At 37.3% G+C, this 13,482-nt stretch overlaps 1 protein-coding gene across 5 annotated transcripts; it reads right to left on the bottom strand.

Moving 5' to 3' along the window:
• Positions 1–347: 347 nt before the first annotated feature.
• Positions 348–11,246, bottom strand: LOC140794179 (sphingoid long-chain bases kinase 1-like). Of its 5 annotated transcripts, XM_073146090.1 has the most exons (11): positions 10,907–11,246; positions 8,161–8,718; positions 7,910–8,059; positions 7,688–7,837; positions 4,686–4,779; positions 4,561–4,598; positions 3,117–3,263; positions 2,507–2,606; positions 1,358–2,319; positions 804–954; positions 348–723 (listed from the first exon to the last, which is right to left on the bottom strand). In XM_073146090.1, exons 2-10 carry the CDS (start codon positions 8,584–8,586, stop codon positions 805–807), a joined length of 2,217 nt encoding a protein of 738 aa, XP_073002191.1. In that variant the 5' UTR covers positions 8,587–8,718; positions 10,907–11,246; the 3' UTR covers positions 348–723; position 804. The 5 variants fall into 5 exon arrangements, 3 of the variants coding, with proteins under 3 accessions (XP_073002191.1, XP_073002190.1, XP_073002189.1); XR_012110076.1 differs by having other exon boundaries at positions 348–726; positions 1,396–2,319; positions 7,688–8,059; XR_012110075.1 differs by having other exon boundaries at positions 1,396–2,319; positions 7,688–8,059.
• Between the last annotated feature and the right edge of the window lie 2,236 nt (positions 11,247–13,482).

Raw genomic sequence — 13,482 nt, 5'->3', positions numbered from 1 at the left:
ATTTCTCCACAATATTGTTTGGGGTTGGAGTTGAACTCATGACCTCCTTGGTCATGAGCAAGATACCTACCAACTCTACTAGAGTTGGTTGGTAAGCCCATAGATTGTTATGTGAGTGGGTTTAGGTTACGCACGGGCAAGCACGCAGTCTTGATACATTGGGAGTTTCATAACGAATAGTCATACACGTAAAACATATCAAACGCCTTTTAATAATTCACGGATGCATACAACTACACATGGACACAAACGTATTAGGCCTTACAGCATACTAGATAGAATGCACACTAGGTATAGCAATATATTTCTTATTCCAGTATAAAGCATGCAGCATCCCAAACAATATGTAAATGTACGATAAGGAATTTTAAATCATCGAAGCATACAGATATGTATTTTAAAGCCACCGCCTGGGTTTTCCACACTCTGACACTTTGTGATCTTAAATTTGGACGATTATTGAATTTTGTATCCAACTGCCAAAGTTCAAGTGGCTAGTACAAGTGTACACTAAGAAATCAACTCGGAGTTATACCAACGACGAACCGCAAAACCCTGCAGCAAAAAATAGCAAGCAGCAGGCTGCCATTCACAGCAAAAGTGTGGTACAACAATGGTGAAGAGATCATCACTCATTTTCTCTCCAGGCAGTCAAATACACAGTCCTCAGAACAAGGTTGGCCTGACTGAATCGAGCGTACAGATGTTTTCTTTTACGTCCCACTGCTACATCGATGTTTCAGTCAGTTGTTTGAAGTGAAAAACAGAAGACATGCGTTCGAAAAGTAAAAGACTTACAGCACCTTATAAACGATCTTTGACAGGCCGCCCAATTAGTCTACACTGCTCGGGTAACAAAGAACAGAGGACTTGTCCCTTAACAAAAAGAAATTCACCATCAATACCACACCCGTGATGAGTGTTTGGGCCTGCCCTAATCTTCACTGACTTCACCTGCCATAGCAACATGTGAAGGGAGTCATTTGATGCAGCTCTTGACAGTTTCAAGTTGTGCAAAAGGAAATGAAGATAGAATAGTCATGCAAACTAGATATTACACTCATTGGTGCACTCGCCAGTTAAAGGAATAATTAAATGACTAAATGAAATCTGTAAAGTTATAGAGAAAGAACTAAATCATGAGAGGGCGTCAAACTGGATGCCTAATTAGGACTCAACTCTCACCACAAGTTTGCCATGGAAATGTGTAAATGTGGGACACTACAATTGAGGTGAATGTGGATTGCGGTCTTCTCACCATATTAAGAGATGAAAGCTGGTATGCAAGGAAGTGGTAGATGAAACCATGAAAGGATCTGGCATAGATAATTCACACTGAATGACATAAAACTCATACCTTAACATATTCCACAAAGGGCAGAGAAAGATGCCTACCAAACTGCAGCAGGACCAAAAATCTCAGCAATTTCACTCTCCCACTTCCACCAACCAATAGCAAATCCAGACTATTATCATCGTGTTCAGCCATTGGCGCCACAACCTGAGAGCTCAAACTCTGCACAGTCTTGCATGAGTGGTTGCAAACCAATATACCAAGGAAGCGTCCCTTCCTAACTACCCACTTCTCATCTAAGCTTGGCACAAGTTCCCTCTTTCCAAGTTCTATTTCATTTTGTGGCCGTGTCAGCTCAATTGGATTTTCACTTTCCCAAGTAGGATCCATATCCCATTTTGGCTCAGTATCCCACTTTGGTCCAGAATCCCAGAATGGTCCAGGATCTGACACTGTTGAAGAAATGTCTTCTTTTTCGTGCGATGATGTGGCTGCCCAAGAAGACCTGGAATCATTTGCAGCAGACAAGCCAGTCCATGCTTTGTCTGTCCTTGACTTTGATCTGGTCCTTGGCCAGTTAGGGTTTGATGAAAGGTGAGGTTGGGGGCGGAGTACTTCTTCTGGTTCTGATATTATATTGCTTCTTCCCAAGGACAGACGCTTTGATTTTGGATCAAGTCCTCGGACATACTCAGATGGCTCATTGCTTGCCAGTGTGCTACCTGTTGTATCCAACTCTTCCACTGACATTCTTCTGGGAGACATAATTGAATCAATATTGGATAAACTAGAAGCTCGGGGAATGCTTTCTTCTCTCGACCTCTGCGTTACGTCAGTGTAATCTGGTAATTCTGCTTTTTCCTTCTCTTCTAAGCCCTTCTTCTCAGCACCTGCTACATCCTTCAATATGGGAAGATATTCCAACTCAAAACTGTACTTTGGCAAGCACAGAAATCTCAGGAAACCAGCCATAAAGTACCGAAGAGGACCAAAATGCTTCTGATATTTTTCTGAAAGTTCCAGAACTGCAGCAAAAGAAATGTCAATGCATGTAAATCAATAACTTAAAATGTGCAGCACTCCTGTCAGAACATCATAAGAATCATTGCACTTGCAGTTGCAGATGCAGAAAAATATTTCATGATTCAGAAGAGTGCAAGCAGACCACTCAAAATCACATACAGCAGAAACACCAATGACAATGAAAGTTACCATCACTAAGAAAACCAAAGTATGAAACTGTTGTGCCAAAATGAATAATCTCAGTCTGGATCCATCGAACCGCTAAAATATCTGTTGCTGTAAACCCTCCCTGTGACCAACAAATAAAAGTAGATAGTGTAATAGATAATGGTAACAGAGTCTGATGAATGGACAAAATGCTAAACTTGAATAGACTAAAAAACTGGCATGGCAAAATAAATAAATCAGATCACAGATGGGAAGAGAAAAAAGGAACATATACAATTTGAAAGAGGCCAAATAAGAGATTTATCACAAAACGAAACACAAAGATAATGCCAATCAAAGAATAAAATAATAAAGCTAATGAGTTCTCCAATGTGTCCAAAAGATCCTAATTCCCATCAGATAATATTTGTCAAAGAAGGCCTGACCAACCAGATAACGAAAGATATCACATCACCCTATTCCTGATGATAAAGACATTCATCACTGATAGTAGGTTCTCCGGTACTTATAATTAGGAAGGCAGGAAGACATTCAGAAAGGACAGGAAGCAAGAAATTAAAAAGAAAACTTGGGTTCTAGCAGTTACATCGACTAAGCAATGAATGAAATTGTCATATAAGATAGTAATTACCCTCACAATAGCCATTGCAGCAGAAACAGGATCTCTAACTCCCAGGACAGTCCAGACAAGTGAATTGTCAGAACCAGCTGGAATTATCCCAATTGGAATGGAAATAGCTTCCTTCTGATCATCTCTACTGAGAAGACCATTAAGTACCTGCAAAATCATAAGCATCTATCACATCACAAGATATAGTCGACAAATAATAGGTCACATTTCCTCGTTGATAGAAGAACTGAAGGAATGGTCCATGTGCTATGTTATGGGATGAGAATCAAATTTAACAAAATCATTACTAATTAGAGTCATAAATAGCAAAGCAAAAACATTTCCCAAAAACAATGTGGATACACATGGGAATACTAATAGTGGTGAACAATATCAAAGAACATGATGTATGCTTCAAGTACATGCGAATTTCTGAAGGGAACTTTAAGGCTAACAAAATTACCAAAGTTGCTATCAGAAAATTTTGCTTCTTTAAAGCATATAAACATAAATGATCAATCAGTGTAATAAAATAACACAAAGTATTCTCGCAATGTTCCATAACAGGAGCAAGTGTCAAAACTTTTAATCATCATCATCATCATAAGATGGACCTTTTTGCCTCCACTGATGGGCTCGGGCTGAGGCCCCAAAAGTTGTCCAACGCAAGAGGTCAATTGATCACCCTCTATGGATGCTCTGCTATATAGATCATCAGCAATCCTTCTTCCCTCCCTAGCAATCAATCTAGAATTAATATACAACATCATGGAAATCAAGACGGGTCTCTTGCAAGTTTACAACATTGAACTGAATATTACTTCCATCAGAATATGTTGTGTGATTGACTATATTTGCGGCAAGCAATTCAAAAGTGCACAATTTTTCATCTTGGACTTATCATTTGGTGCTCAAGTATGCATAGTTGTCAGTTTGGAGTAATCATTTGGCAAAGTAGTGCAGAGGATCATCTAATCATGGCTTAACCTGATAATTACTTCAAACCATATAACTAAATGGAGTATGTAATGAACAGTACAGATAAAACAACCAACATAATAATGTCCTAATTTTTCAGCCTTTTCTTCTGCAATCCATTAAAATGAGTCCTGCACTATCACTTAACCTACTGAACTCTGAATCAGTAAGAAAAAGCCTTCGAAAAGTCCACCTGGCCCCACACAAAAACTATCAGTAGAAGTGTAGAACTATATAGGTCATTGTGAAGAAGAATAGATGCATTCAACTTGTAAATCTCTTCCTCAGTGCTGTTTTTGTTTAAACCAAGAATTATCTACTTTCCTTATTTTATAAGAGATCTACAAGCTTTCTTGCAAGCCTGTCAAGTAAATTACAGCAGGAACATATGATACAACAACAATCAAACTTTCACTCCAAGGAGTCAGCCAAGTAGGAACATATAATAAATTGAAGAAAACAGAACAGGAAGGAACAACAAGCTTACCTCATTTATAATTCCATCACCTCCAACGCATACAATTCCTACAAAAATATGTAGAGAACTATGTAAAGCTACCAAATCACAACTTCAGAATGTTCAAGACAAGGGAAAATTAACTAGCAATCTACCATCAGGGCATGTGCTGTAATCAACTGTTGATGCAATAGTTTTTGCATGACCTGCAGATGTAGTATTAACTACTTCCATCTTAAAACCTGCAAGCTGTCCGAGTTTATAAAATGTTTATAAACAACCTCAAAAGATAACAGATATAATGAATAATACATCACTGGAGCAGCATGCTAATGGCAATCTATAAAATTTTATATGTCACGAGAAAGATTCTTTATCCAACTAAAATAGTCAAACATGTAAACACAAAAATTGCAGGTTCCTTAAACAAAAAGTCACGGGACTGGACTTGTGTAACAAATAGGAATAACTAATAAAGGCACAACTACCATCTAGCAAAGAAATTGATGCATGACTTTCAAAAATACAACTAAAACATCCAAATGTCCAACCTCCATATTCTTCTGCATAGCTTCTTTGTTGATGTAATGAAGTAATGAACATCAACCAACTAATTCCAAATCATATAAGATTCCCAATAAAACTATATAAAATAAACGTAGTGTATGACATCCTACTGCAGGACTAGTGTGATGATCTAAACAGAAATAGCTTATTTCTTCTCTCCTTAACCTAATACGCTACACTAATTTTTCTTAGGATAGAAGTTTGGTTCAATGATATCTGAGTTCAAACTAACAGGAAGATTGAAGTAAATCATCGTCATATTAGAAAAGAATATCTCATCCCAAAATCAAAGGCCAGACAAACCAGCTAAGATACCAGATGAAAAGTAAAAAAGTCAACTTTGTATCTCAGTAAAAGTTGAGGCAAACTGAACTTGGAAAGTGACAATATAACAAAATTTGAGTGCATTATACTACTTTTTATTCTCATTATGCCTTAGCAATCTATATCTCAACCGGTCATCTCAAAGGCAAAAGTTTATGCACTAGCATATTGCCCAAAAATTTCATCGCATAACTGCCATATTTAATTTTAATTAATTTGTAAATTCACAAGAATGCTACAATAATATAAAGGGGGCCAAGCAAGATGCAGCCTAGATCTTATCCTCAACATTAATGCATATGCAGGTTCATATCTTCATATACATTTTTGCATCTCTAAATATCTTGAGAAGATAGAAATCTACAAATGTGTGAACCTTATAAGTGCACTAGAAAAATTAACAAGAATAAACAAAAGTATGTCCAAAAAGCTATTAAAGAAAATAAATATGATTAAGCACTTTGTAAATTATGGATGATTAATTCTAATTACTAATGATATAACTTTTACTCTTCATATTGGCTCATCTAGCATTCTAGAGTCCCGACACATGATCTCCTGCTGCACGACTATATACATAGTAGATGTGGTTGGCTAAAATTAGAGATACAACATGCAGCTAGACATGATCATCTGGCGGGCCGGGCCGGGCCGGGTTCGGGCAGGACTTTTCGGGCCAACCGGGTTTAAGTATTCGTTCACGGCCCGACCCACTAATCACTCGGGCCGGGCGGGGTTCAGGCCGGGCTAAAATAGTCTAGCCCGTTACTGCCCGTCGGCCCGTGAGAGATCGGGCTAGCCGGTCGGGCCGAGCTAGGCCGACCAACCAATCACTCGGCCCAACTCATATTTTAGCTATTTTTAGAATTTTTTAACTATTAGCTTATTTTTTAAAAAAATATCTATATTCCTCCATTTAAAAATAATTAAAATAAATTAAAAAATTTCAAAAGTGTGCTTAAAATAATGCAAAACGGTACGATACTAAATTTTTTTACTGTAGCAATGGTAAATTATTGTAGCAGACGGGCAAAGTACTGTAACAGGCGGACGGGCTACTGTAGCAGAACGGACGGGCCTAGTTGCGGGCCAAACGAGCGGGCTTTCGGGCCAGGTCGGGTGGGCAAAGGGCTAGCCTGTACCGCCCATGGATAGTTCGAGCTCGGGCCGGGCACAGGCAGGCTGGGCCCTTTGATCATGTCTACATGCAGCTGCCTAGTACTATTTAAACAGCATAACCTTGCCCAGCAGGCAATTGACATATTAGAGTTGGGATCAATGAATTGCTGACTTGAGCCTCCGTTCACTTCAAGATTAATTTTTTTTCTTATTCTAGAATACAACTCCTTATTCAAGAATAATAGCTAAACATTATAATAACTATATTATAGAATACAAACACTATTTATCAAAATTATATTTTATACCACACACTAACATATTTACTAATTTACCCGTGATATCTATCCCATCAACCTACTTTATATTAAATCAAAGGGTATTCATGGAAATTATATAAAAAATAATATATTTTTCCCATCTTTTTTTATTTTATATCACATCAAAGGTAATTATTATACTCTTATTACAAAATATAAGTGAACATAGATAGTCATTCCTAGAATAAAGATTTTATTTTGGAAATAACAAAGAGGAATACTTATTCTAGAATTGATTTTATTCCTAAAGTAAACGAGGCCTAAGAGAATAACCAAATTAACTTTCCGCTACATACACCATTGCAAAAACAACCATTTACAACACTACGTGGATATTGATCATTTTGAATAAAATCAAGTGAGTTAATTTCCAACCAGATTGTCAGATTCAAGTTTCTTAATCCACCTACATGGCTTACATAATCACTCATTTTAAATCCTGAACATTAGAACAACCTATAACATCATGCTCAACATCCATACTATAATTCTGTGAAAAAAATTAGACCTTATCCTCAATGCATGAGGATTAGAAACCTTTCAATTTTCGGCATAAATTGAATGGAAATCCTACCTACTGTTCCCATAATAGATGTATTATTGTTTACATAATTCTCATGCTTGAGTAAATTATTTTTCTGATGACATTAAATTTTAATGTGGAATAACGTAAAGCATGCATCCATTATAAAAGTGAAACAAGATCTTTCGTCATCTGGATGACAAATTGATATAGCAACAAGGATAAGAAACTAAAGTAACTTCTTAACATCCTACCAAATTCAAGTTGAAGAGAAGGACAATTAGATTTACTAGATTGGAGGTACCTTAAAAATGGGTTCAACTTTGCTGTGGAAGACTTTACTGGATCGACCATGTCCAGATCGAGGATTCAATATGACAAGTATCTTCGGTGGAGTTTTACATTTGATATGTGATAGATCAAAGGGAGGTTCACTTGCTATGATATCAGAAGTCTGCATTTCACTAGACATCAGAGGGTGAGGTAAGAAATTTATAAAGCATTGCTGATCCGCAAAGCCACTGACCCACATAAGGGCTTCTTGTGAAGTAGAAGCCAAGAAATGGAAGTCGTTTCGAATTCTTTGAGGCTTTCTGAAACAAAGAAGTCCACATGACCTCTTCCTAACAGGGTATGCATGCACAGTGAATTGTTGGAGGGCAGAACTGTATGATACCTGCCAGATAGTTTAGAACAGGATTATAAGGCCTCAGTTAGACTCTTACTGTAAAAACAGATTCAGCTAAATTTTTTGACTTTAATACTCAAATAACTTACAGATATGACATCGTCAAGGCTCAGCATATGACAACCCCATATCAGATTTTTGCTTGTGAGTCTTGCATCAAAACTGTCCTTGTTTCCAGATCCTGACCCAGATTGCTCATCTGAACTAGTAGTAATTATTGTTTTCTTATCATAAACTAGCTTCCCAGAGAAAACATCATAGCCTAATAAATCAGACTTCTCATCTCCTATATCAATTTTGTGCTCTGTTGCCCTCAATTCCAAGTCTTTACTGGTAACGTCGGCAACATTCTGGTCCAGTGATTTTCCCTTGCTTCTTTTCTCTGGAAATACAGTAGGAGAAGAATGCTGCCCTGTTGATGTTTGAGAATGTCTGCTACTTGTAAGATTAACAGATTGTTGGAAGAATCCTGTTGGTGAAGTTACATTCTGATTATGATGATCATACTTCTGCATCTCTTTCTTTAAGTACAAGCTCAGGACATGAGTACAAAACAACAAATACAATACAGAGGTATTGGTAGCTTATAGCTACAAGGGGCATCACTCCACGCAGCTCACGAGGAAATGCCTGCATACTAGTGAAACCTGCCATACATAATAATAGTGTACTATGATGTCAGTCCACGGAATAGCTACACACTTTGAGTTCAGACAGAATTATGGCCCCTTCCAGTGAATAATGACATAAAGGCCTCAGAAAAGTAGAAAGGATTGAGATTATAGAGGAAGCCATATCCCTAAGGTGATAAGATTATGAATAACTTTTAGACATTAAAACCATAATGAAAGATGTTAGCATATTTTTTCTTATAGGTGAATTGCCCTGTCCAATAACATCAATAGATTCCTAAGATAGACTTGCCGCACAAATGTTGATCTACTCTAATTGGGCCTTATTGCTTTCTGATGGATATGTTCTCATCAGGCCTTATTGCTATACGAGGGATGCCAGAGAAATAAGAAAGCTCAGAAATCATCTTCAGAGTTAATTCTGAATAAAAGTGTTAGGGAAGTGAACAAAAGTGTACAATTTTATGGGTATAGGAATTTTCTGATTCTTAGATGCAGAAATGGTGGACAGTTAAATTACGATGCCTCTGGAGTTGCAGAACTTGTATAGTAAATGTTTACAAAGTTTTCAAAGCAACACCACAGAAATTAATGAATGTATGTATGGGAAAATAGCTTTCAGCTTAGTCGCTTGTAAGTAAACATGGTTAATTCAGCACCACAGTCAGCAACTTTTAATATTAGAAAAATCATAAGAAATTTGCAAAACAGGACTACAAGATAAGGAAGATGATTTATTAAATTCAAGGATGTAGATGTGGATATCCAGACTAACTTCCAACACCAAGTATAGTACAACAAAAACCCTAAGAAGATTTATAAATTGTAAGTTCCTTTGAACTCTTTGTCAGCAAAGAGAAAAGCTAATGCTGCTCTTAAAAGTCTAGACATAATTTATACTTTCCGGGGGGTATTCTGCACCTAAACCAAACATTCAATGAGGGTATTGCTGGGCAAATCAGATAACCAGGATAACCTAAATCTTGAGTGTATATTTATGCAATTCAGATATTACTATATCCCTCAAACTTTTAAGACCATAAATTTACTATAATTTTTGACATCATTAATATTCCTTCTTATTAGTCTAAATCCTAAAATAAGGTCATGTGCATCCTTTCAGATACAGCCCTAACTTAAAATAATTCACTTTGATCATTCTGGATTCTTATTAGAGTATGTGTAACAATTGATTATACTTCATGTTGGCACTAAAATATCTTCCTATTAGTCAATCCTGAGAAGATTAAGAGTCCCTTTGATTTTGCTTTTCATCTGCATTAACCTTAATACATTAAATTGTTGTCTCGTCCTCTCTCAAATAAATTGGGAGAATCACCTTCTCACGGTGGTGGACACCAGGGCAAGGCTGAGCCCTTGCCTTTTGAGTTTCTTTTCGTCTTAGATTACAGTCATCACCTAAGCCATGTAGAAGAACTTCACTAACACGAGGGATATAAATTATGGCAGGGCAGTTGACTTACTATCAGAAGCAGGAACAGGTTGTAGTTTATTCCTATATCCTTCTTGGCTTTCCAGAGAACTGATAACAGATCTAATAAACATCTTGATATAATAATCATCCGTTTTTTTCTAACTTATTTAATCCTATCTCCCAAAAACTAGATGGTCTACATCCAAGAAATCTAGAATAAAGTAACACTAGCTTCTTTAACTCACAGAACACCATCATCCAGGAAAGCTAATGATGAAAACCGCATGTCGAATAGTAGCTGTCAAAGAAAGATTTAAAAAAGAACTCCAGAAAAGCAAAAGTCTAAATCTAACAACCTCTTTTAATCTCCTTCTACCTACCATCACCTATCAAGAAGAATCTCTACCAACTACTGAAAATGTTAAAACAAGATATAGAAAGTTTAGGATGCAGCTTCGATTCTAAGAATATACTTTTCTATTCAATTCAGGCGACCAATAAGCGTGCACCTCTGAACGCTTAATGAATTCAAGATACGGATATTCTTCTTGTAAGTAAATGCAATAATTCTCGATCAAATCAAGATCGTCCAGCTCATCTCTTCCATCTTCGCTTGGTAATTTGGCATCTATGAGCTGAAATAAAGTGAAACTAAAGAAATACGAAACACAAACAATCATGAAACCGAGTTCAAACGAAAACGAGCGCAAAAGAACACTAAGATCGAGAGCATTTGCCGCAACGCCTATCGAAACGTCAAAGGCGCACCTGTGACTGAGCTCCCATTCGCCGGAAACGATCGCCAGAGATCGATCCGACGCGGAATCGAGAATAAACTCTGCTACTCCAAAGCCCGCCGAATTCGAGAACGACAAATCGAGAATAAGAGAAGGGAACAGCGAATAGTAGCTGGAATCGCCTCTCTTGCAACACTCCCGAAGCAAGAAGACGAACCCTAGGACCGTGACAAAGGAGAACAACCAGTCGAGAAAGAAACAGCGGATAGAGGAAGCTCGATAAAAATATTTATCCACTATTTATATCCACAGCGTATCCGACACGAACCAGCGCCTCGAGGTCGATTCCGTCTTTTTCTTTCTCGTCTCCCAGTCTTCTCTTCCCTTTCCTCTAACTCTTAAAAAACGAAATTATTTATATTTCTTTTTAAAAAATCTCTCTCTTCTCTTTAGAACTATTACAGTGGTTAGTCCCTAATTCTGTGTACCGCGGAGCAATTTATCGCTGGTAGGGAACGGATCCGATCACTCGCCAGGTGGGTGGTTTTGCACGCCAAAATAGAGGTCTAGTATTTTGAGAATTATTCTTCAAAATAAACTTAAAACTTAGTCAGGAAAGAGAAAATCACAAAATGCAAAATAATGATGTGTCACTTTCTTTCGGTATTTGTGTCATTAAAATAGGTTTACGGTAGTTGTGGAGCTCTGGGGATATTCAGAATTCTTTTCCCTATCAAGATTCAAGGAAGAGTTAATAAGTTGGGTTGCTTGTTTCGGACGAGGAGACAGTATATAATTGATGTGGACTACTCGAGCTTGTTTGAGATAAGGAGACGATTCTATGTTCGTCCAATTATAAAATTCATTTAAATTGTTTTTATTATTATTATTATTATTATTATTATTATTATTATTATTATACTTGTAATTTATTAATTTTTTATTTGAAATGAATAAAATCTCAATTTTCATTCGCACATCATCAAATATTTATTATATATTAGTTATGCACATTTGACAGTTAAAATTATACCTAAAAATTAGGAGGTAATTATAGGATACATGCAATTAATGTCATCAAAAAAGTAGTAAATATGAAACAGTTGCTAGCGATGCATCTTTTTAATTTGCGTCATTATTTAATGTATAGATAGGTCTATGGGTTTCCATAATTATTGTAATAGTGACTCGGAGTTGAGCCATACCCAATCCAAGCCCACTTATGTTTTGTGTTCAACCAAGCCCAAGTCAATCAATCTGAGTGTACCATTAAATTAGCGTCAATATATATATTACGCATATTTGATAATTTAACTATATCGAAATAGCTCTACATAGGTTGATTAGAATTAAACTCTAGATCCAACGACTGCTTCATGTCACAGACTCAGTCCTTTGCTCCACCCATGGGATGGTTGCACGAACCTATGGGTGACCAGACTCAAGTTCTGGGAGTCTTACGTAGATGAGCCAAAGTAAAATAATATTATATATGGTCTTGAGCCAGGCCTGGTTTATATAGGCCCAGAACAAATAGAAACTAAAACTCGAAGGCTTTCAAGTTGGGCCGTGGCCTCGAGTACCCAGTTCCTCTTCTATTTTATTCCAACCAGCTATTACCAAGTTACTACAATCACAATGCCAGGAGACGTTGGGTTCTTGTACAAATCAATGCCAAGGCAACAATCGGTAGAATTACAAAATAATGCCTGCCTTTGGCATTTTCAGGGACCTTGTCATAAAGAAGAGGATTAATTCCTCGCTGTCCATGGTCCATTCTGCGTTTGTACTTCATAGTTTTTTTATTTTTTATCATTCTCTTCTTTACTTGCAAGTAATCAATCCCATATTTAATGTCATGCATTCTCCAAAGAACAACTCTGCCTATCCTCCCAAGCACGCAAGCAGCAAGAAGAAAGTACTCTCCAGTACTTAGACAAGTTAACAACCATACAATCGAGAAAAAAGAAAAGAAAAGGTAGTAATTCCAGTTATAGTGGACCCATCTGCCACCATCCATCCACTATTTAAGGATGGATGGATTCGATTCCACCGCTTATTAGCTGGATCGGGTCTCATGTATATATGCCCGTCCGTTTGGCGGATGACTTTGATCATCGATCTCGCATTAATGCGCCGTGCGCTGCTTCGCAAACACATCGTTTTCGATGTCATTTGCTTGTCTCTTCCATGTCGATCGACCTGCGCTGCATGCGGTGGAGGTTGTCCGCGGACTTTTCACTCCCAAACGGAGGAGATTAATCTGAGAAGCTGTCAATTATCTAAATCAATGTGGAGACGGGAAGAAAGGGAATGCATGCATGCATGGACCACACTCCATTGGAGTTAATTACTTGGCCGTCTTTACTTTTGTTTTCGTCTCTTGCTTTAGGTTGATGGATGACCGATGTTCTTATATATCCTTTGTGGTTAATTAGCCGGATGAAAACTAATTAAGCAAAGAATACTATCAAGAAGTCAGAAGGGAAAAGAGAGAGAGAGAGAGAGAGAGAGAGAGAGAGAGAGAGAGAGAGAGAGAGAGAGAAGTTACGTTTCATGTCCCATGTTTATCAACTTTATTCTTAAAACATAACCACGGAGTTAAAG

This window comes from Typha latifolia, chromosome 8 (genome assembly GCF_019914945.1).
Source record: "Typha latifolia isolate L0001 chromosome 8, TyphaL0001v2, whole genome shotgun sequence".
Classification (NCBI taxonomy): domain Eukaryota; kingdom Viridiplantae; phylum Streptophyta; class Magnoliopsida; order Poales; family Typhaceae; genus Typha; species Typha latifolia.
Note: the sequence above shows the minus strand (reverse complement) of the source record. Positions and strands in the feature narration are given on the sequence as shown.